The 21864-nt window shown below is 37.8% G+C and overlaps 1 protein-coding gene across 1 annotated transcript; it reads left to right on the top strand.

Moving 5' to 3' along the window:
* The first annotated feature begins 6798 nt into the window (after positions 1 to 6798).
* Positions 6799 to 20211, top strand: LOC128647537 (fatty acid-binding protein, liver-like). Its single transcript, XM_053700320.1, has 4 exons — positions 6799 to 6865; positions 11801 to 11973; positions 17831 to 17920; positions 20161 to 20211. The coding sequence occupies exons 1-4, from the start codon at positions 6799 to 6801 to the stop codon at positions 20209 to 20211; spliced, it is 381 nt and encodes a 126-aa protein (XP_053556295.1).
* Positions 20212 to 21864: the final 1653 nt, after the last annotated feature.

Below are 21864 nucleotides of genomic sequence, written 5' to 3'. Positions count from 1 at the left end.
CACTTCACGGACGAGGCCCATAGGAGGCCGAAACAATCATCTGGGGTTGTCATGTTCCTTGTTCAGAGGAGAATTGATTGGTATTTCGGGGCTGGACTGACCTTACTTGGCGGGATCAGACTGATATGCTTCAGGAAAGTTTTCCTCTGTGAAGAGCACACTGGTCTAAAAGAGGCTGCTCCTGGGTGGTAAATCACCATAGAACTAGCTGATAAACTGTTGCTCATTCCTGGTAGAGCGCTTCTCTCTTTTTATGCAAATTAAAATGACCTTGGGGAAGTCTCCCTATGGGGGATGGGGGAAACCAGACGTGGACTCCTTGCCCAGTGTGGTTAGAGGAATGTGGCTGCACCTCACTGACGAGGCCCATAGGAGGCCGGAACGATTGTCTGGGGTTGTCATGTTCCTTGTTCAGAGGAGAATTGCCTGGTATTTCATGGCTGGACTGACCTTACTTGGCGGGATCAGACTGATATGCTTCAGGAAAGCTTTCCTCTGTGAAAATAACTAGCTGTGTACAACTAGCTGATGAACTGTTGTTCGTTCCAGGTAGAGCGCTTCTCTCTTCGTATGCAAATGGAAATGAGATTTAATACGGGAAAATGCAAGGTTCTACATTTTGGAAGTAAAAATTAGCAGGCAACGTATTATTTAAATTGGACAAGACTTAGCCAAACAGAGGAGGAAAGGGATTTGGGAGTAGTAATAGATAACAAGCTAAAGATGGGTGCACAATGCAGGCCAGCGGCTACAAAGGCTAATAAAACATGTATTAAAAGAGGCATTGATTCAAGGGAGGAAAGCATTATTCTGTCACTATATAAATCCCTGGTAAGACCTCACCTTGAGTATGAAGTGCAGTTCTGGGGACTGATTGCAAAAAAAGATATTGTAGAACTAGAAAAAGTTCAGAGAAGGACCGCAAAGCTAATAAGAGGAATGGAGAATTTAAGCTATGAGGAGAGGCTAGCCAAACCTCTCAAGAAAAAAGGCGCTTGAGAGGTGACATGATTATTTTATATAAATATATTTAAGGCCCATATACAGAGATGGCAGAAGCTCTTTTTTTCCAAGAAAATTGTTTGTGACAAGAGGTCACAATTTAAGGTTGGAGGAAAGGAGATTTAATCTCCTGTAATGGAAAAGTTTTTTCACTGTAAGAGCAATAAAATTGTGGAACTCATTACCAAAGGAGGTAGTGAATGCTAATACCCTAGATACATTTAAAAATTGTTTGGATACATTTCTGTTTAGAAACAAAATTCATGGATATGATTGCTAGTATTAAATGGGTCCTCTTTTAGTGGGATTATTTAAGCTTAACTGGAGCTTTTTGTAAGTATATTAGATTTGTATATGTTGAACTCGATGGACTTTGGTCTTTTTTCAACCTCATCTACTATGTTACTAAGGCCTAGATTTAGAGTTCGGCGGTAGCCGTCAAAACCAGCGTTAGAGGCTCCTAACGCTGGTTTTGGGCGCCCGCTGGTATTTGGAGTCAGTGATTAAAGGGTCTAACGCTCACTTTACAGCCGCGACTTTTCCATACCGCAGATCCCCCTACGCCATTTGCGTAGCCTATATTTTCAATGGGATCTTTCTAACGCCGGTATTTAGAGTCGTTTCTGCAGTGAGCGTTAGAGCTCTAACGACAAGATTCCAGCCGCCTGAAAATAGCAGGAGTTAAGAGCTTTCTGGCTAACGCCGGTTTATAAAGCTCTTAACTACTGTACCCTAAAGTACACTAACACCCATAAACTACCTATGTACCCCTAAACCGAGGTCCCCCCACATCGCCGCCACTCGATTAAAATTTTTAACCCCTAATCTGCCGACCGCCACCTACGTTATACTTATGTACCCCTAATCTGCTGCCCCTAACCCCGCCGACCCCTATATTATATTTATTAACCCCTAACTTGCCCCCCCACAACGTCGCCGCAAGCTACTTAAAATAATTAACCCCTAATCTTCCGACCGCAAATCGCCGCCACCTACGTTATCCCTATGTACCCCTAATCTGCTGCCCCTAACATCGCCGACCCCAATGTTATATTTATTAACCCCTAATCTGCCCCCCACAACGTCGCCGACACCTGCCTACACTTATTAACCCCTAATCTACCGAGCGGACCTGAGCGCTACTATAATAAATGTATTAACCCCTAATCCGCCTCACTAACCCTATCATAAATAGTATTAACCCCTAATCTGCCCTCCCTAACATCGCCGACACCTACCTTCAATTATTAACCCCTAATCTGACGACCGGAACTCACCGCTATTCTAATAAATGTATTAACCCCTAAAGCTAAGTCTAACCCTAACCCTAACACCCCCCTAAGTTAAATATAATTTTTATCTAACGAAATAAATTAACTCTTATTAAATAACTTATTCCTATTTAAAGCTAAATACTTACCTGTAAAATAAATCCTAATATAGCTACAATATAAATTACATTTATATTATAGCTATTTTAGGATTAATATTTATTTTACAGGCAACTTTGTAATTATTTTAACCAGGTACAATAGCTATTAAATAGTTAAGAACTATTTAATAGTTACCTAGTTAAAATAATTACAAATTTACCTGTAAAATAAATCCTAACCTAAGATATAATTAAACCTAACACTACCCTATCAATAAAATAATTAAATAAACTACCTACAATTACCTACAATTAACCTAACACTACACTATCAATAAATTAATTAAACACAATTGCTAAAAATAAATACAATTAAATAAACTATCTAAAGTACAAAAAATAAAAAAGAACTAAGTTACAGAAAATAAAAAAATATTTACAAACATAAGAAAAATATTACAACAATTTTAAACTAATTACACCTACTCTAAGCCCCCTAATAAAATAACAAAGACCCCCAAAATAAAAAATTCCCTACCCTATTCTAAAATACAAAAATTACAAGCTCTTTTACCTTACCAGCCCTGAACAGGGCCCTTTGCGGGGCATGCCCCAAGAATTTCAGCTCTTTTGCCTGTAAAAAAAAACATACAATACCCCCCCCCAACATTACAACCCACCACCCACATACCCCTAATCTAACCCAAACCCCCTTAAATAAACCTAACACTAATCCCCTGAAGATCTTCCTACCTTGTCTTCACCATCCAGGTATCACCGATCCGTCCTGGCTCCAAGATCTTCATCCAACCCAAGCGGGGGTTGGCGATCCATAATCCGGTGCTCCAAAGTCTTCCTCCTATCCGGCAAGAAGAGGACATCCGGACCGGCAAACATCTTCTCCAAGCGGCATCTTCTATGTTCTTCCATCCGATGACGACCGGCTCCATCTTGAAGACCTCCAGCGCGGATCCATCCTCTTCTTCCGACGACTAGACGACGAATGACGGTTCCTTTAAGGGACGTCATCCAAGATGGCGTCCCTCGAATTCCGATTGGCTGATAGGATTCTATCAGCCAATCGGAATTAAGGTAGGAATTTTCTGATTGGCTGATGGAATCAGCCAATCAGAATCAAGTTCAATCCGATTGGCTGATCCAATCAGCCAATCAGATTGAGCTCGCATTCTATTGGCTGTTCCGATCAGCCAATAGAATGCGAGCTCAATCTGATTGGCTGATTGGATCAGCCAATCGGATTGAACTTGATTCTGATTGGCTGATTCCATCAGCCAATCAGAAAATTCCTACCTTAATTCCGATTGGCTGATAGAATCCTATCAGCCAATCGGAATTCGAGGGACGCCATCTTGGATGACGTCCCTTAAAGGAACCGTCATTCGTCGTCTAGTCGTCGGAAGAAGAGGATGGATCCGCGCTGGAGGTCTTCAAGATGGAGCCGGTCGTCATCGGATGGAAGAACATAGAAGATGCCGCTTGGAGAAGATGTTTGCCGGTCCGGATGTCCTCTTCTTGCCGGATAGGAGGAAGACTTTGGAGCACCGGATTATGGATCGCCAACCCCCGCTTGGGTTGGATGAAGATCTTGGAGCCAGGACGGATCGGTGATACCTGGATGGTGAAGACAAGGTAGGAAGATCTTCAGGGGATTAGTGTTAGGTTTATTTAAGGGGGTTTGGGTTAGATTAGGGGTATGTGGGTGGTGGGTTGTAATGTTGGGGGGGGGGGTATTGTATGTTTTTTTTTACAGGCAAAAGAGCTGAAATTCTTGGGGCATGCCCCGCAAAGGGCCCTGTTCAGGGCTGGTAAGGTAAAAGAGCTTGTAATTTTTGTATTTTAGAATAGGGTAGGGAATTTTTTATTTTGGGGGTCTTTGTTATTTTATTAGGGGGCTTAGAGTAGGTGTAATTAGTTTAAAATTGTTGTAATATTTTTCTTATGTTTGTAAATATTTTTTTATTTTCTGTAACTTAGTTCTTTTTTATTTTTTGTACTTTAGATAGTTTATTTAATTGTATTTATTTTTAGCAATTGTGTTTAATTAATTTATTGATAGTGTAGTGTTAGGTTAATTGTAGGTAATTGTAGGTAGTTTATTTAATTATTTTATTGATAGGGTAGTGTTAGGTTTAATTATATCTTAGGTTAGGATTTATTTTACAGGTAAATTTGTAATTATTTTAACTAGGTAACTATTAAATAGTTCTTAACTATTTAATAGCTATTGTACCTGGTTAAAATAATTACAAAGTTGCCTGTAAAATAAATATTAATCCTAAAATAGCTATAATATAAATGTAATTTATATTGTAGCTATATTAGGATTTATTTTACAGGTAAGTATTTAGCTTTAAATAGGAATCATTTATTTAATAAGAGTTAATTTATTTCGTTAGATAAAAATTATATTTAACTTAGGGGGGTGTTAGTGTTAGGGTTAGACTTAGCTTTAGGGGTTAATACATTTATTAGAATAGCGGTGAGCTCCGGTCGTCAGATTAGGGGTTAATAATTGAAGGTAGGTGTCGGCGATGTTAGGGAGGGCAGATTAGGGGTTAATACTATTTATGATAGGGTTAGTGAGGCGGATTAGAGGTTAATAACTTTATTATCGTAGCGCTCAGGTCCGCTCGGCAGATTAGGGGTTAATAAGTGTAGGTAGGTGTCGGCGACGTTGTGGGGGGCAGATTAGGGGTTAATAAATATAACATAGGGGTCGGCGATGTTAGGGCAGCAGATTAGGGGTACATAGGGATAACGTAGGTGGCGGCGGTTTACGGAGCGGCAGATTAGGGGTTAAAAGTGTAATGCAGGGGTCAGCGATAGCGGGGGCGGCAGATTAGGGGTTAATAAGTGTAAGGCTAGGGGTGTTTAGACTCGGGGTACATGTTAGGGTGTTAGGTGCAGACGTAGGAAGTGTTTCCCCATAGGAATCAATGGGGCTGCGTTAGGAGCTGAACGCTGCTTTTTTGCAGGTGTTAGGTTTTTTTTCAGCTCAAACAGCCCCATTGTTTCCTATGGGAGAATCGTGCACAAGCACGTTTTTGAGGCCGGCCGCGTCCGTAAGCAACTCTGGTATCGAGAGTTGCTTTTGCGGTAAAAATGCTCTACGCTCCTTTTTTGGAGCCTAACGCAGCATTTGTTTTAACTCTCGATACCAGAGTTAAATTTATGGTGCGGCCAGAAAAAAGCCCGCGGAGCGTTAACAGCCCTTTTACCGCCAAACTCTAAATCTAGGCCTAAGTATGTTATTATGTTACTATGTAACTACTAAGAAATAAACACACAAACACAGGGAGAGTTGGGTTAAAGACTGTGAGGTTGCATTTATTAACAAAAAGGCAACAGATAAACTTAGCCTTTAAAGGCAAAGGAACCTGGCGGCAAGCAGCACCCTAGTACTAAAACCATGCTATGCAGGCCTGGCCATAGGCTGTTCTCACAGTGGGGCCCGGCTACAATGCCTAATAGGAACAATTTTGTTTGTCTAAGATCTTTAACCAAACACTCTAGGAGGACCTTCCCCAGGCCCGGTCCTGGGGACGCCACTCCTCATTGCCATCACTCACATAGTCAATAGCCTGAGACCAGACCACCCGCCTAGCTAGGATGTGTTGAATACAAACTTCGACCAGAAGGCCTCAGTAGGTTGAGTCGTGAAACATGACTTATTAAGGGGAGTTAAAAATTACCATTCTGGACTTACCACTTCTAGTTTGACTTATCATGAGAGCACCAGAATAACTAAGGCACCCTAGTAGAACCTAAAAACTGCTTGCCAGCCTAACAAGGGAGGGAGGGGAACAAGCTTCAGGAAGCAGGTGGAAAAGAGACGTAGGGCCTCCAGCCCTGAACACTTATACCGGTAAGCAGAGCCCTCCTATACCATTGCAACATTGTTGCCAAACAAGCCAGCTCAATCCCATCAGTACCTCATCCCTTAGATTCATTCCAGTCTAAAGCCTTACATTTCCTTAATGCAATGATTTCTGTTAAGTATAAGCCACTGCTTAGTGTGTTGTTATGTTTTATATTCCTTTAAGATACTTTAATTAACATTTTAACCATCTACTTATAATACCAGATTGTGCAATATTCTTTGCAAAAGGTCACTTTTGCATGATACAAATGTAATCTTGAACTGAGTTGACTCCTAATATTTTACTTGAGTTCACATCTAATTTTGGAAGTTGCCCAGATAATTACTCCTTCACCCACTACTGAGAGTACAGTTGGCATTGCCCAAGGGAAATGTTAATGTTTAAACAGCAGTGTAAATATGAGACATAATCTCAACTCTGACCAGATTGAGTGATAAGGAAAACCAGTTATAAGTCTACAATAGTTGATGTTTGGGTATCTGTATCTAACTCTCTAGCTGCAAACACTGAAAACCTTAAAAAATGTCAATGACAGGAAAGTATGAGCTGGTATCACATGAAAACTTTGAACCTTTTATGAAAGCCTTTGGTAAGTTCTGCTATACCATTAAGATGACTACATGTCTTATTTTTTATTGTACCTGTTCAAAGCATCAGCAACTATAAATCTGAGTTTTACTGCTTCAGAACAACAAACATGAAATTTAAGATTTACTTATAGTTCTGAGAGCCAAATTATGACTTTATAAACAAAATATACTTATGGGGAAAAAAATATTTATTTATTTTTTGAAAAGTCTTTGCTCCCTAGATCTATAATTTTACATTAATGTGTCACAGATTTTTTTTTAACAAATAACATTTTACTTAAATTACTGCTAATATATGTACTCTTCATGACCTCACATCAAGGGGCTGATTTATTAAAGTGCGAGCGGACATGATCCACTGTAGCGGTCTGCATTTATCATTGCACAAGCAGTTCTGGTGAACTGCTTGTGCAATGCTGCCCCCTGCAGATTTGCGGCCAATCGGCCACTAACAGGGGGTGTCAATCGGGTGGATTGATGTCTGCAACCTCAGAGGCGGCAGACGAGTTAAGGAGCTTGCGCGGATACAGGTACATTAGGCACAATACGGGCCGTGTTAAACCGGCCCCCCTGTCTGCAAATATATATTATTTCATTATAGGTTTTCCGCTTTATTTCTTACTAACTAGACACATTAGAGCATTATATTTTAACACTAACATCCCTGGTAAACTATATTTTCAAACCCGGACAAAGAGTTTAAACAAATAGCTAAATTCCCCCATCGGAAATAGTGACACTGTGCCCCTCCTTTGAGCAGGAGATGGTGATTGAGCTTATTTGGAGCAGCATACCTATGTAGCCACAATCACCTCCCCTTATCCTGCTTAACAGCTGCAATGTGCTGCAGCTTTAGCTGTTTGTTTAACCCCTTGGAAACGGTCTCTAGTGTTAAAATACTCTAAACAATTGCCATTACTCCCAATTAAAATTGTCTGTAGCTCTTTTATTATATCTCTATCAGCATTTTTCATTTGGAATATCCTTGGTGCATTTATAAAATTCCCATAATGCTCCTGATTATTTTTTTAAAGGGACAGTAAAGTCAACATTTTCTTTCATAATTCAGATAGTGCATGCAATTTTTTTTTTATTTTTTTTTTTAATAATATTTTAATTGAGGTCAAAGACATATTACACCATCCAAATAATGCTTGGAAACATAATACAGCAACCAGATAGTGCATATTGTTAACGAGATACAGACATATCAGCAACAAAGAAATCTTAACTTCTCAATCTTACATTTTTTACATAAAAACATAATATATCCATCAAAATGTACATATTGTTAGCGAGATGTAGACAGATCTGTAACATGAAGAATTTTAACCTCTCAGTTTTACATTTTTCCTAGCTTTATAGCATACATTGACCCAAACAGTATATATTTCAAATTGTTTAGCATATTAAAGAAAGCTCCAATGTCAAGGTATAAAAGAGTATTGAGGAATATGCAAGAATTGTCAACCATCAAATTAAACTCTTTATGTACCAATATATAAAATATCTAAAGAAATATTTTTGAAGCATATATAAAAACTTAATATAAAAAGGGAAAAAAGTGCAGTATAGTACAAGGGAAACCGCAGGAGTAACTACTGGGAATTACCAGAGTACTTTAGAGTTTTATTGAGGGGGGAAGGGGGAGGACGGGGAAGGGGGAGGGGAGGGGGAAGGGAAAGGAAAGGGGAAGGGGGGGCGAAGACTAATTGTGCGATAAGACATGGAGCTTACTGTGTCCAGAGACAAAAGAGACTATAACTAGTTTATTATGGCTTATTTAGATAAGTATTTACGAGGACCCTCGGATGCGTGGAATGCCTAAAATCCACCTATCTAGCACTATTGTGAATATAAAAGCCTACCTCATAAAGTATCATTATGGGTTAGCTAATATAAATGATAAATTATTGGGACTATAGAAACATTAGCCCTCATCTGACCTGTCACCACTAAAAGAGTACCAAGCTGGCCACACATACAAATGCTATTAATTTTTGAGCAAGTAATTTCCATAAAATTGTTAATAAACATCTGGAAGAGTACCACACAAAATACCACCCAGGAAGTTGAAATGTATACATTCTAAATGAATAGAACCCCAACATACAGCTACAACAGCCCTCATAACAAACACAAAGACATCTGTATTATAAGTAAATCCTGTAGTCTGGGTGCGAGCCCTACACCCATCAGCAGGAAAACACTACCAATAAACAGGAGTCTGCACCCTAAATGGGGAATAACAGAGAAAACTCTGTGAGGCTGGCTCACAACCAAAGGTATAAGTTGGCGTGGTACATATGGTATTCAGCTATGTGCAAGGTTCAAGGGAACTCCCTTTTGTCTATGCAATAGTGTGTTGGGAAATGGGCTAAGTGAGGTGAAATTAGCATCCATGTGCTCATTTGCATGCACTAAGACCGACCCAAGGAAACCACCACAGCAAATCCAGGATAATAAAATATAGTTTGTATATCATTAGTTATAAGTTCTATTCACAATGGGCATAAGTGCTGCACAATAAGTAAGCCTAAAGGTTACAGCAAAGCCCACATTGCTCCAAATATGCTCATTCAACTGGGGTAGTTATTAATAATGTGACCTCTATCCAGAGACTGAGGGAAATTTGAGCAATTTAGCAGGATCACATGAGAACTGTATAAATCCATCTGAGGCTAAGCTTTGACTCCCCTCAAGTGGTGGCAAGTGTAATTACAGCTCCTATCATGCTATTATGTTTTGAATCCTTGTCCTACTATGAAATATATATTTGTAAATGCCTCAGGTAACATATGTCTTAGAAACACATTAAACAAAATGATTTACTTCAAGTCTCTATATTTCTCTAATATCTCCAATATTTGATACAACAGATAGCCTAGCTGTAATATAAAGATCAAGTGCACAAACAATGAAACCCAAACATAACTTGAAAATGCAATGAATATCAATTATGAAACATAACAGTTGTAACCCACTGATAATCTGTAGTATAAAGTCTCTCCATTGATCGGCTATTAAGAGTGCTTTAAATCCGTGCAATCCACATATAACAATAGGAGTGGGTCCAGTACCCAGATAGGGAAGTGCCAGTCAAACTCCGACATTGCAATCTGGACAATAGGACAGAGACATTTTAGCCTCCCAAGACTCCAGGGCTCCCCCAGATCAGCTAGGAGACGTAGGACACAAGACATAGACTGCAGTCTCAATTGGGGACTACCGTCACCCACCATGCATGCAATTTTAAACAACTTTCCAATGTACATCATTTATCTAATTTGCTGGTTTCTTTTAGTATACTTTGTTGGAAAGCATACTTTGGTAGGCTCAGGAGCAGCAATGCACTACTGGGAGCTAGCTGCTGATTGTTGGCTGCACATCTATGCCTCTTTGCATTGTCTCTCCATATGTGTTTAGCTAGCTCCCAGTAGTACATTGCTGCTCCTGCAACAAAGGATACCAAGAGAATAAAAGCACATTTTAAAACAGAAGTAGATTTCAGTCTTCAAATAGATTACAATATCAGTTGAGTCTGAATGTTATTAGAACCTATTATCACCCTTGTCTGCTGCAATTGTTTTTCAATGGTCACTTTTTACTCACCACTTTCCTTATTTGGAAGAGCAAAGGAAGGACTAAAAATAAACATGAGAGACAAGGGGGATAAATATTATCATGGAACTAGCAGCTCTGGGGATATGAACATTACTAAGATAAATAAATTGCATTATAGAGATATGTTAGAGGCTGAGCAAACCCCTGTGGGGTAAGTCTCAACAAGCTACTTTTTTATAAAATTTTTAGTTAGGATTAAAATCATAATGACACAGACATAACACAATGCAAAATACAAAAGGAGAATGGAGCAATACATAATGTCAGAACACATTGGCCTCTATTTATCAAGGTCTGGCAGGCCTGATCCGACACTGCGGATCAGGTCCGCCAGACCTTGCTGAATACGGCGAGCAATACGCTCGCCGTATTCAGCATTGCACCAGCAGCTCACAAGAGCTGCTGGTGCAACGCCGCCCCCTGCAGACTCACGGCCAATCAGCCCCCAGCAGGGAGGTGTCAATCAACCCGATCGTACTCGATCGGGTTGATTTCCGGCGATGTCTGTCCGCCTACTCAGAGCAGGCGGACAGGTTATGGAGCAGCGGTCTTTGTGACTGCTGCTTCATAACTGCTGTTTCTGGCGAGTCTGCAGGCTCGCCAGAAACACGGGGCATCAAGCTCCATACGGAGCTTGATACATATGCCCCATTGTCTGCACAGAATATTTGAAGCAACTATTGAAGAAAGGCGTAATCCTCATATTTGTCCTAGAACAAGTTGAGGTCACTCTTGGACCCCTTACACCTCAGAGTAAAAATAAGCAGGATGTATATGTAAAAATAGAGGCTACTATAGTCTTGTAACTTAAACATTAATCAAACTGTAACCTTAAAGGGACAGTCTACACCAGAATTGTTGTTGTTTAAAAAGAAAGAAAATTCTTTATTACCCATTCCCCAGTTTTGCATAACTAACAACCGGCTAGATTACGAGTTTTGCGTTATGGGGAAAAAGCAGCGTTAAGGCTCTTTTTCACTACCGCTGCTATTACGAGTTTTGCAGGTATATCTGTACCGCACACTTTTTTGGCCGTAATGCAACCCCTAAACCGAGGCCCTCCCGCATTGCAAACACTCGGTTTAGGGGTTGCATTACAGCCAAAAAAGTGTGCGGTACAGATATACCTGCAAAACTCATAATAGCAGCGGTAGTGAAAAAGAGCCTTAACGCTGCCTATTAACCCCAAAAGATTTAAACAAAATTATAATAATAAAAGTGCTGAGGGCTCTGCATATGTTGATGGTGGACCTATCTTGTTATTATTGCATTTCCAGTCTTAATATTATTATTTGTTGTTGTTCTTTTAGGTATTCAAGATGATTTGATCCAGAAGGTCTTAGTTGCAAAGATTATTTACGAGATTGTGCAGAATGGCAAGGACTTCAAGTTCAAAGTCACTACAGGGGACAATGTTCTACATAACGAATTTACAATTGGTAAGGAGGCTGAGATAGAGATCCTAACAGGGGAGAAGTTCAAGGTGAGATGATCTTTTGTTCTGATATCTGGTTAATAAAAAAAATAAAATCCTCAGCATAAAATGTTGAATTAACATACAATTAATATATTGGCTACTCCAAACAAGGCAAATCGTGGGTGGAATTTGGCTTTTGAAAAAAATTGCAGCAAACAAGATGTTGATTTGTTTTAAGAATGTTTAGACTTTGTGGATATATTGTTTTATATCAATACAACATAAATGTATTATAATGATAAGATATTTAGTGTTCCTCTAAATAGACCATTTCTGGAATACATCTTGTGATATGTATTAGTAAAAAGGAATGCAGAACTTGCAGGTGCTTTATTTCTGAAAAGGAAATAAATAAATATATATACTTTTATCATGTGTGTAATTATGACAATTCACTTTAAAGGGACATTAAACCCAAATGTTTTCTTTCATGATTCAGATAGAGAATACCATTTTAAACAACTTTCTAATTTACTTCTATTATCTAAATTGCTTCATTATCTTGATATTCTTTCCTGAAAAGCATATCTAGATAGGCTCAGTAGCTTCTGATTGGTGGCTGCACATAGATGCCTCATGTGATTGGCTCACCAATGTGCATTGCTATTTCTTTAACAAAGAATATCTAAAGATTGCACCAAATTAGATAATAGAAGTAAATTAGAATGTTGTTTAAAATTGTATTCTCTATCTGAATCGTGAAATACATTTTTTGGGTTTAATTGCCCTTTTAGTTAAGTTGTCTTGCTCAATAAGGAGGCATTTATATATGTTAATTTAATTCCCAGTTAACAGGCTAACATTACACAAATACATCTATTGTATCCTTTAAGGGTCATAATAGTCAAAGGATGACCTTCTCTTATTCGTTAGAACTTGTCATTTTAACACTATCGACCCTGCACTACTGTGTGTTTAAACACCCACAAATGGGTTAAACAAAAAGAAGAAATACTGTTGGTCTAGAGCGGAAACCCTAGTAGCACGATTGGAACAAATTAGAGCAGGGTTCTTTAAACCACGGGTTGTGACCCATGTTTACTGGGTCACAAGCACCCTTTCATCCAAGCCTAAGAGAGTGTACACGAGCCATAATATTGTGCACATTATGGTTAATGTCTATTTGAATGGAAGAGCAGAAAAAAGTAATGGGGGTTATTGAATATTGTTAAAATGAAGAAGCATTCTACAACCAAAAATATTTTCCAAGCATATAAACACCAGTGGAAGAGGTAGTGCACACAAACCTTAATATTGTGCACAGTAGGCATATGGTTAATGCATATTTGAGTGGAAGAGCAGGAAAAAGTAAAGGGGGGTATTAATTATTGTAAAAATTAAAAAGCATTATGAAACCAAAAGTATTTTGGCTTCAGTAATTCCTATCTCTCACTGACCTAACTCACTGTGAGTCTCTATGTTACAATGTGAGTGCCGTCTGGGGTGGGTGTATGTGTCATTTCGGCCAGAGGGAACAGCTCCACTCACCAGGGTTGAAGGTGGCTCACCCCTGACAGAATGGGGAGGTTGCAGAGTGTCAGGGACAAGAAAGAGCAGGGTAGACATGCGGCTTCCCTTTGAGGGATGCCCGTTTGTGACCATGGTCCAGTGATATCACACTTGGTATTTCATATTTATATGTGTGCGATATTGTGGCGATAAGATCCATACCGCACAAAATCCAAGTGCTGAGAATACGTGCTTGTGCATGTTTTTCCCATAGACATCAATAGGGAGAAAGTGTTAGAAAAAAAACTAACACCTGAAGCGCGGAATTAAAAGCTCTGTAACGCAACCCCATTGATGTCTATGGGGGGAAAATGTAAGTTTAAACCTAACACCCTAACATAAACCCCAAGGCCCCAATTTATCAAAGTCTGGCGGACCTGATCCTACAGTGCAGATCAGGTCCGCCAGACCTCGCTGTATACGGCGAGCAATACGCTCACCGTATTCAGCATTGCACCAGCAGCTCACAAGAGCCAATGGGCCGCCAGCAGGGGGGTGTCAATCAACCCGATCGTACTCGATCGGGTTGATTTCAGGCGATGTCTGTCCGCCTGGTCTGAGCAGGCGGACAGGTTATGGAGCAGCGGTCTTTGTGACCGCTGCTTCATAACTGCTGTTTCTGGTGAGCCTGCAGGCTCGCCAGAAACGCGGGGCATCAAGCTCCATTCGGAGCTTGATAGATAGGCCCCCAAGTCTAAACACCCCTAATCTGCCACCCCTGACATCGTCCGACACCGAAATAAAGTTATTAACTCCTAATCTGCCGGTCCCGACATAACCGACACTAATAAAAGCTATTAACCCCTAATCTGCGCTCCCTGACATAGCTGCGACTATAATAAAGTTATTAACCCCTAAACCTCCGGCCTCCAACATCTCCGCCACTAAATAAACCTACTAGCCCCTAAACCGCTGCCCCCCACATTGCAAAACACTTAATTAAACTATTAACCCCTAAACCTAACAACCCCCTAACTTTATATTAAAATTACAATATCCCTATCTTAAAATAAATAAAAACTTACCTGTGAAATAAAAAAACCTAATCTAATAGCCCTATAAAAATAAAAGAGCCTCCCCCAAAATAAAAATAAAAACCTAGCCTACAATAAACTACAAATAGTTGCCCTAAAGAAATCATCTTTTTTTAGTAGTGTTAGGTTTTTTTAATGTGTCATTTAGTTTTTTTAATTTGGTAGTTATTTTAATTTTAGCATAATAGTTATGTTAGGTTAATTGTTAGTTTAAACTTAGTTTTTTTTTTATTTCACAGGTAAGTTTTTATTTATTTTAAGACAGGGATATTGTAATTTTAATTTAAAGTTAAGGGGTGATAGATTTAGGGGTTAATAGTTTAATTTATTAGTGGCGATGTGGGGGGCTGACGGTTTAGGGATTAATACGTTTATTTAGTAGTGGCAATGCGGGGGGCTGGCGGTTTAGTGGTTAGTAGATTTAGTTAGTGGCGGGGATCTGGGCAGGCAGCAGATTAATACATTTTAAATAGTGTTTGCGATGCAGGAGGGCCTCGGTTTAGGGGTTAATAGGTAGTTTATGGGTGTTAGTGTACTTTGTAACAGTTTAGTTATGAGTTTTGTGAAACATTTTTGTTACACAAAATCCATAACTACTGCTCTCAGATGGCGTAATGGATCGTGTCAGTATAGGCTGTAACGCAAGCTTTTTAGCCTCAACGCAACTTGTAATACCGGCGCTATGAAAATCCCACACAAAAACATAATTTTTTTGAGTGCGGGATTGACGTTGCATTACAGGCTCAAATGCTTGCGGTACAGCTATACTGACAAGACTCGTAATGGCTGCGTTACTGTTTTTACGCTGAAATGGACATTTTTTCAGCATTAAAACTGTAACGCAAAACTCTAATGTGTAATCTAGGTGACTGTGTGCTGCAGGGCTGTGTGACTGTCATCACATGTGAGTGACAGCTCCCTTTCAAACTGCTTCCCATTTGAATGACAGCTCCCTGAGTGACAAATAACTTCATGATATACATATCCCCATGTGATTAACTGCTGCCTTTTAGATTGATGTGACCAGCATTTTCCAATTTTACTGACATTTTCTTGTTGTTTATGTTGTTTAGTTTATTACTGTGAACTACTTGTAACTGATATCATTCAGCGTTCCTTACCAGTAAGCTCCCCATGAGTGGTCTTAAGCAGGTGCAGAGCAGGCACCTTTATAGTTTATTTTTTTAAAGATTTTTTTTCAGTGTGTATGTATGTTGTATGAGAGTGTGTGTGGTGTGTGTTGTATGAGAGTGTGTGTGTGTGTTATATGAGAGTGTGTATGTATGTTGTATGAGAGTGTATGTGGTGTGTGTTGTATGAGAGTGTGTGTGTGTGTGTTATATGAGAGTGTGTATGTGTGTTGTATGAGAGTGTGTGTGGTGTGTGTTGTATGAGAGTGTGTGTGTGTGTTACATGAGAGTGTGTATGTATGTTGTATGAGAGTATGTGTGGTGAGTGTTGTATGAGAGCGTGTGTGTATGTTGTATGAGAGTGTGTATGTATGTTGTATGAGAGTGTGTGTGTATGAGAGTGTGTGTGTATGTTGTATGAATGTGTGTGTGGCGTGTGTTGTATGAGACTGTATGAGAGTGTGTATGTATGTTATATGAGAGTGTGTGTGGTGTGTGTTATATGAGAGTGTGTGTATATTTTGTATGAGAGTGTGTGTGTGTGTTATATGAGAGTGTATATTGTATGATAGTGTGTGTGGTGTGTGTTATATGAGAGTGTGTGTGTGTATGTTGTATGAGAGTGTGTGTGGCGTGTGTTGTATGAGACTGTATGAGAGTGTGTATGTATGTTATATGAGAGTGTGTGTGGTGTGTGTTATATGAGAGTGTGTGTATATTTTGTATGAGAGTGTGTGTGTGTTATATGAGAGTGTATATTGTATGATAGTGTGTGTGTTATATGAGAGTGTGTGTGTATGTTGTATGAGAGTGTGTGTGGGGTGTGTTATATGAGTGTGTGTGTGTGTTATATGAGAGTGTGTATGTTGTATGAGTGTGTGGGGTGTGTTATATGAGTGTGTGTGTGTGTGTTATATGAGAGTGTGTATGTTGTATGAGTGTGTGGGTTGTATGAGAGTGTGTGCGTATGTTGTATGAGAGAGTGTGTGTGTTGTATAAGAGTGAGCATGTGTTGTATGAGAGTGTGTGTGGTGTGTGTTATATGAGTGTGTGTTATATGAGATTGTGTATGTTGTATGAGAGTGTGTGTGTTGTATGAGAGTGTGTGTGTGTTGTATGAGAGTGTGTGTATGTTGTATAATAGAGTGTGTGTTGTATGAGGGTGTGTGTGTTGTATGAGAGTGTGTGTGCTGTATGAGAGTGTGTGTGTGTTGTATGAGAGTGTGTGTATGTTTTATAATAGAGTGTGTGTTGTATGAGAGTGTGTGTGTATGTTGTATGAGAGAGAGTGTGTGTGTGTTGTATGAGAGTGTGTGAATGTTGTATAATAGAGAGTGTGTGTGTTGTATGAGAGTGTGTGTATGTTGTATGAGAGAGAGTGTGTGTGTGTTGTATGAGAGTGTGTGTATGTTGTATAATAGAGTGTGTGTGTGTTGTATGAGAGTGTGTGTATGTTGTATAATAGAGTGTGTGTTGTATGATAGTGTGTGTGTATGTTGTATGAGAGAGTGTGTGTGTGTTGTATGAGAATGTGTGTGTGTTATTACCTTTTACAACACTCTCAATTTTGACTACAATCAGGAATAAAGTATGCACACCTTTTAGTCACTTTGCCAAAAATTGTCGCTATCTTGCGCATTACTTAAAAAAATTTAGATCAAACATAAAAATATGGTTGCAAAGGTATGAGGTATCATTACACTGGGTTTTGGGAAAAATAAGGACCCTGAATTAGAGCACGATATTCTTTTACTATTACGTACCTTACAAATCCTCTGCTTGGTATCCTATTGTTTACCCATGCAACATTCTTGACATCTGCGATTAAATGGTATTTTTTCAGTATCAAAATATAAATTTATATGATTAAAGGTAATGTTACTAGTCAAAGAAATTCCTTTTAATACAAATAGATACTCACTGGTCATTACTATAATGTTTAATGAATATGTGTGTCTTAGTTCCTTTTTATCTTTAATTGGATAGCGAAAAGTCTGTTCTATAAGTGCAAACTGATTATACTTTTATGATATTTGTTTTTTATATTTTATTTCATTTTTACCTTTATGTAAATAAAGCTATCGTATATTTGTTTTTATTAGTTACTTTACAATATGAGCAAATTCTATTCCCTAAAGTTTCTATATTTTATACAATAATGATCATTCTCTTCTATTTCATATTCTACAGATTGTTGCGCAACTTGAAGGGGGCAAATTGATCTTACAATTTAAGGGAATCCAAACTATTACTGAACTAACTGGAGACATTCTCACCATTGTAAGATTTAAAATGATCTTTTATATGTAACTGAGAACATAGTTAAATGGATATTGAACAGTCTGTTTCAGTGTTATAATAAAAAAGCACTAAGCAGTGGCTTATACTTAATTGAAATCTTAGCAATATATATTTCTCGCTTATGTAAATGGATTTTACTATTTTAAACTTCATTTTTGCAGTGTCCATTACTTTGTGTCACAGCCCTACAAGGAGGCTGTGGTCTCTACAGAAAAATTTATGTAGCATGATGTCATAAATGTTCTGGAGTTGGTTTAGTATTAAAGGGACACTGTACCCAAATTTTTTCTTTCGTAATTCAGATTGAGCATGACACTTTAAGCAACTTTCTAATTTACTCCTTTTATCAAATTTTCTTCATTCTCTTGGTATCTTTATTTGAAATGCAAAAATGTTTAGATGCCGGCCCATTTTTGGTGAACAACCTGGGTTGTCCTTGCTGATTGGTGGATAAATTAATTCACCAATAAAAAAAAGTGCTGTCCAGAGTACTGAACCCAAAACAAGCTTAGCTGCCTTCTTTTTCAAATAAAGATAGCAAGAGAACAAAGAAAAATTGATAATAGGAGTAAATTAGAAAATTGCTTAAAATTGCATGCTCTTTCTGAATTACAAAAGAAAAATTTTGGGTACAGTGTCCCTTTAAGTGAATTGACTAGATAAAAAGGGAGTCAGATTTGCTTATGCTCAGTACTGGAAGAATGTAACTAAGGTTTCAAAAATATAAACACTCTTATGACACTGGGGGCTAATTATTTCACACAATTTGTTTATTTTTATGTTTACTTTGATTTCATATATTTGTTTTACCAAAGAAGCACTGTTTAATGTCCCTTTAAATATATGTATAGTTATTTATATCACAATATTTTACCATATTTTATGAATTTAAGTCTTCGGTATCAACAGCCAAATTAACCCTTTCACTGCTAAGCCTTTTTCCCATCCCTTTGCTCAGCCAATTTTAACCTTTTTTGCTGCTTAAAGGGACACTGAACCCAAATGTTTTCTTTTGTGATTCAGATAGAGCATGCAATTTTAAGCAACTTTCTAACTGACTCCTATAATCAAATTGTCTTCATTCTCTTGGTATCTTTATTTGAAATGCAAGAATGTAAGTTTAGATGCCAGCCCATTTTTGGTGAACAAACTGGGTTGTTCTTGCTGATTGGTGGATAAATTCATCCACCAATAAAAAAAGTGCTGTCCATGGTTCTGAACCAAAAAAATAGCTTAGATGCCTTCTTTTTCAAATAAAGAAAGCAAGAGAATGAAGAAAAATTGATAATAGGTGTAAATTAGAAAGTTGCTTAAAATTGCATTCTCTATCTGAATCACGAAAGAAAAAAAATTTGGGTTCAGTGTCCCTTTAAATGTAATCTCTATTATTAAGTCATATTTCAGTAACCCACACAAACAATATATTGTTTTTTTTAAGCAGACCCAGCAGATTCTGAATATACCATTAGTATATTTAAATTGCAGAAAGCTACAAATAAACACTGTTAAAAAAATCTATATTTTTGGTTTTTAGATTTAAAGGGACATGAAACCCACATTTTTTTTTCATGATTTAGAAAGAGAATGCAATTTTAAACATCTTTTTAATTTACTTCTATTATCTAATTTGTTTTATTCTCTTGATATTCTTTGCTGAAAAGCATATCTAGATATGCTCAGTAGATGCTGATTGGTTGCTGCACATAGAAGCCTCATGTGATTGGCTCACCCATGTGCATTGCTTTTTCTTCAAATAAGGATATCTAAAAAATGAAGCAAAATAAATAATATAAGTAAATTGTAATGTTGTTTAAATTTGTATGTTCTATCTGAATCATGAAAGAAATATTTTGGGTTTAGTGGCCCTTTAAGTAAAGATTTTAGTAAATAATAACATTGAAAATTGCCAGGTGACTGCTGCTACTGTGATCACCTTGCTAAGGCCTAGTTTTCATTGAGGTGGTAAAGTTTGGAAACTGGTGGTAACATAAAAATGTTCCATAGACATTAATGGAGATAATTGTTTTTACCACCAGTTTCCATACTTAACCACCTCTAGGGAAATTAGGCCTAAATTTCTAAATCTAAATGTAAAAAAGAGGCCCATACAGACTTTTATAAACTGTAATGAGAACTAGAGAGACCCTTTGTATCACGTTTGAAATAAAAGTACATTTTGTTCGCACTATAGTAATATAATTATGTATCTTTGTTTGTAGGTCATGACTAAGGGAGACATCACCGGCAAGAGAATCCTTAAGAGAATTTGAGAGAAAAGCTATATTCTTGTACTCTGTATAATTGTGAAATGAAGCAGTTTGTATATGTAATAAAAAAAAAACAATGTATATCTTTTTGAGAGTTTTCATGTAATAAAATATGTTTTAGTAAATGAATATAACACAGTGACCAATGCTTGAGAAAAAAATATTCCAGGTATACTTTGCAGCAGCAGTAATCAACTAAACAGGTAAAAGGAGAACTGAGCACTCCCAAACAGCCAATGTAAGTTGTACACAATATAGACAAAAAAATATATGTTTTATATATACAATCTAATCTGTAAAATGCAAAATATTCACTGATGCTGTTTCACTAAAATAAATATATTATTTTATTGTTCTGCTGTTTTACAGTAAAGGGCACGATACTCAGATGCTACAATATAAAAATAAATGTATGTAGTACAGAAGGCCAATTAAACATCCTGCCCAGTGGCAGCTCCAGTAACCATTTAATGGTGTGGTGCATGCTTATCCTGACTGAGTAAGTGCAAGTGGGAAGGGCCACCAGTTGTCTCAGTGTTTTTGTGGCAAAGTTGGGTGATCAGGGTATTAGTAGGCTCTAAGTATGACTTGAAACTTTCTATCATGTCCCTTTCCTCCCTTTCCTCCAACTCATTTATTTCCAATTTATATCCAACGTATTTATATCCTTCTAGAGTAATGGTCTCCAGAACTGTACACAGTACTCAAGATGAAGACTAACTAGTGATCTGTAACATGCATAATAACCATACTATTTTTTTTTCGCAAATACTCCTCGATATACAATGATGGATTTTAAAGATGATTTTGTCTAAACAATGAGCCCCCTCAACAGCATAACAAGAGTCCCAACCCACAGATTTTTCATTCTTAAATGCATAATTTTGAACTTTCTGATGTTGATCTTTAGATTCTAGTCATTTGTCCAATCCTCCATTTTTTATACCTCTTCTTATTTGATCCACCCTCCTGGGTAGTCCTTTGCTTACATCATTGATATCTATAGTAAACAAAACAAGCAAAAAGAACAAAGTATTATGTATAATACTTAGGTAGCGCCACAAAGAAACATATATGTTAGTTATGCCAATTCTCAAAGGGAGAAAAAAAGGCCCAAAGTTGCATATAATACTAGTAAAAACGTGCCATTGGGATTTTAACACACATAAAAAAAGGCAAAAATGCAAAAGAGGGTGTTAATACTGTAAGATGATTTACAAGCACCACCGGATAATCCACAATTACTGAGTATAGGTGAATAGTCCTATGAGTTTCAAGAGTCTCATTCAGTGTCTTTACAGGATAAAAATATTAAATATGAGAATAGTAGATAAAGTCAAATTAGCTTTTAAACTTCCCTTTTAGTGATGTTCCTTTTCTTTTTCTGTTTGGTGTCCTCCATGCAGCTCCCTTCCAAACACTGGTGTGATTTCCGTGAGAGATGAGGTATAAAAGAGAAAGCAATCTGAAGATACAGAAAGGGGGATGGAGCGCAGCCAGGGGGGGGGGGGGGACACCAATCTAAGTGCAGATTTTTTAAAAACACTTAGCACTTTATTCACATAAACAACACATCAAAATGTGCACTTACAGACTAAACCTCAAACATATGAGGTATGTGATTACAAATTCATACAGATGTCCACCATAAAACGA

This window comes from Bombina bombina, chromosome 2 (assembly GCF_027579735.1).
Source record: "Bombina bombina isolate aBomBom1 chromosome 2, aBomBom1.pri, whole genome shotgun sequence".
Taxonomy (NCBI): domain Eukaryota; kingdom Metazoa; phylum Chordata; class Amphibia; order Anura; family Bombinatoridae; genus Bombina; species Bombina bombina.
This window is presented reverse-complemented; position numbering and strand designations above follow the sequence as displayed.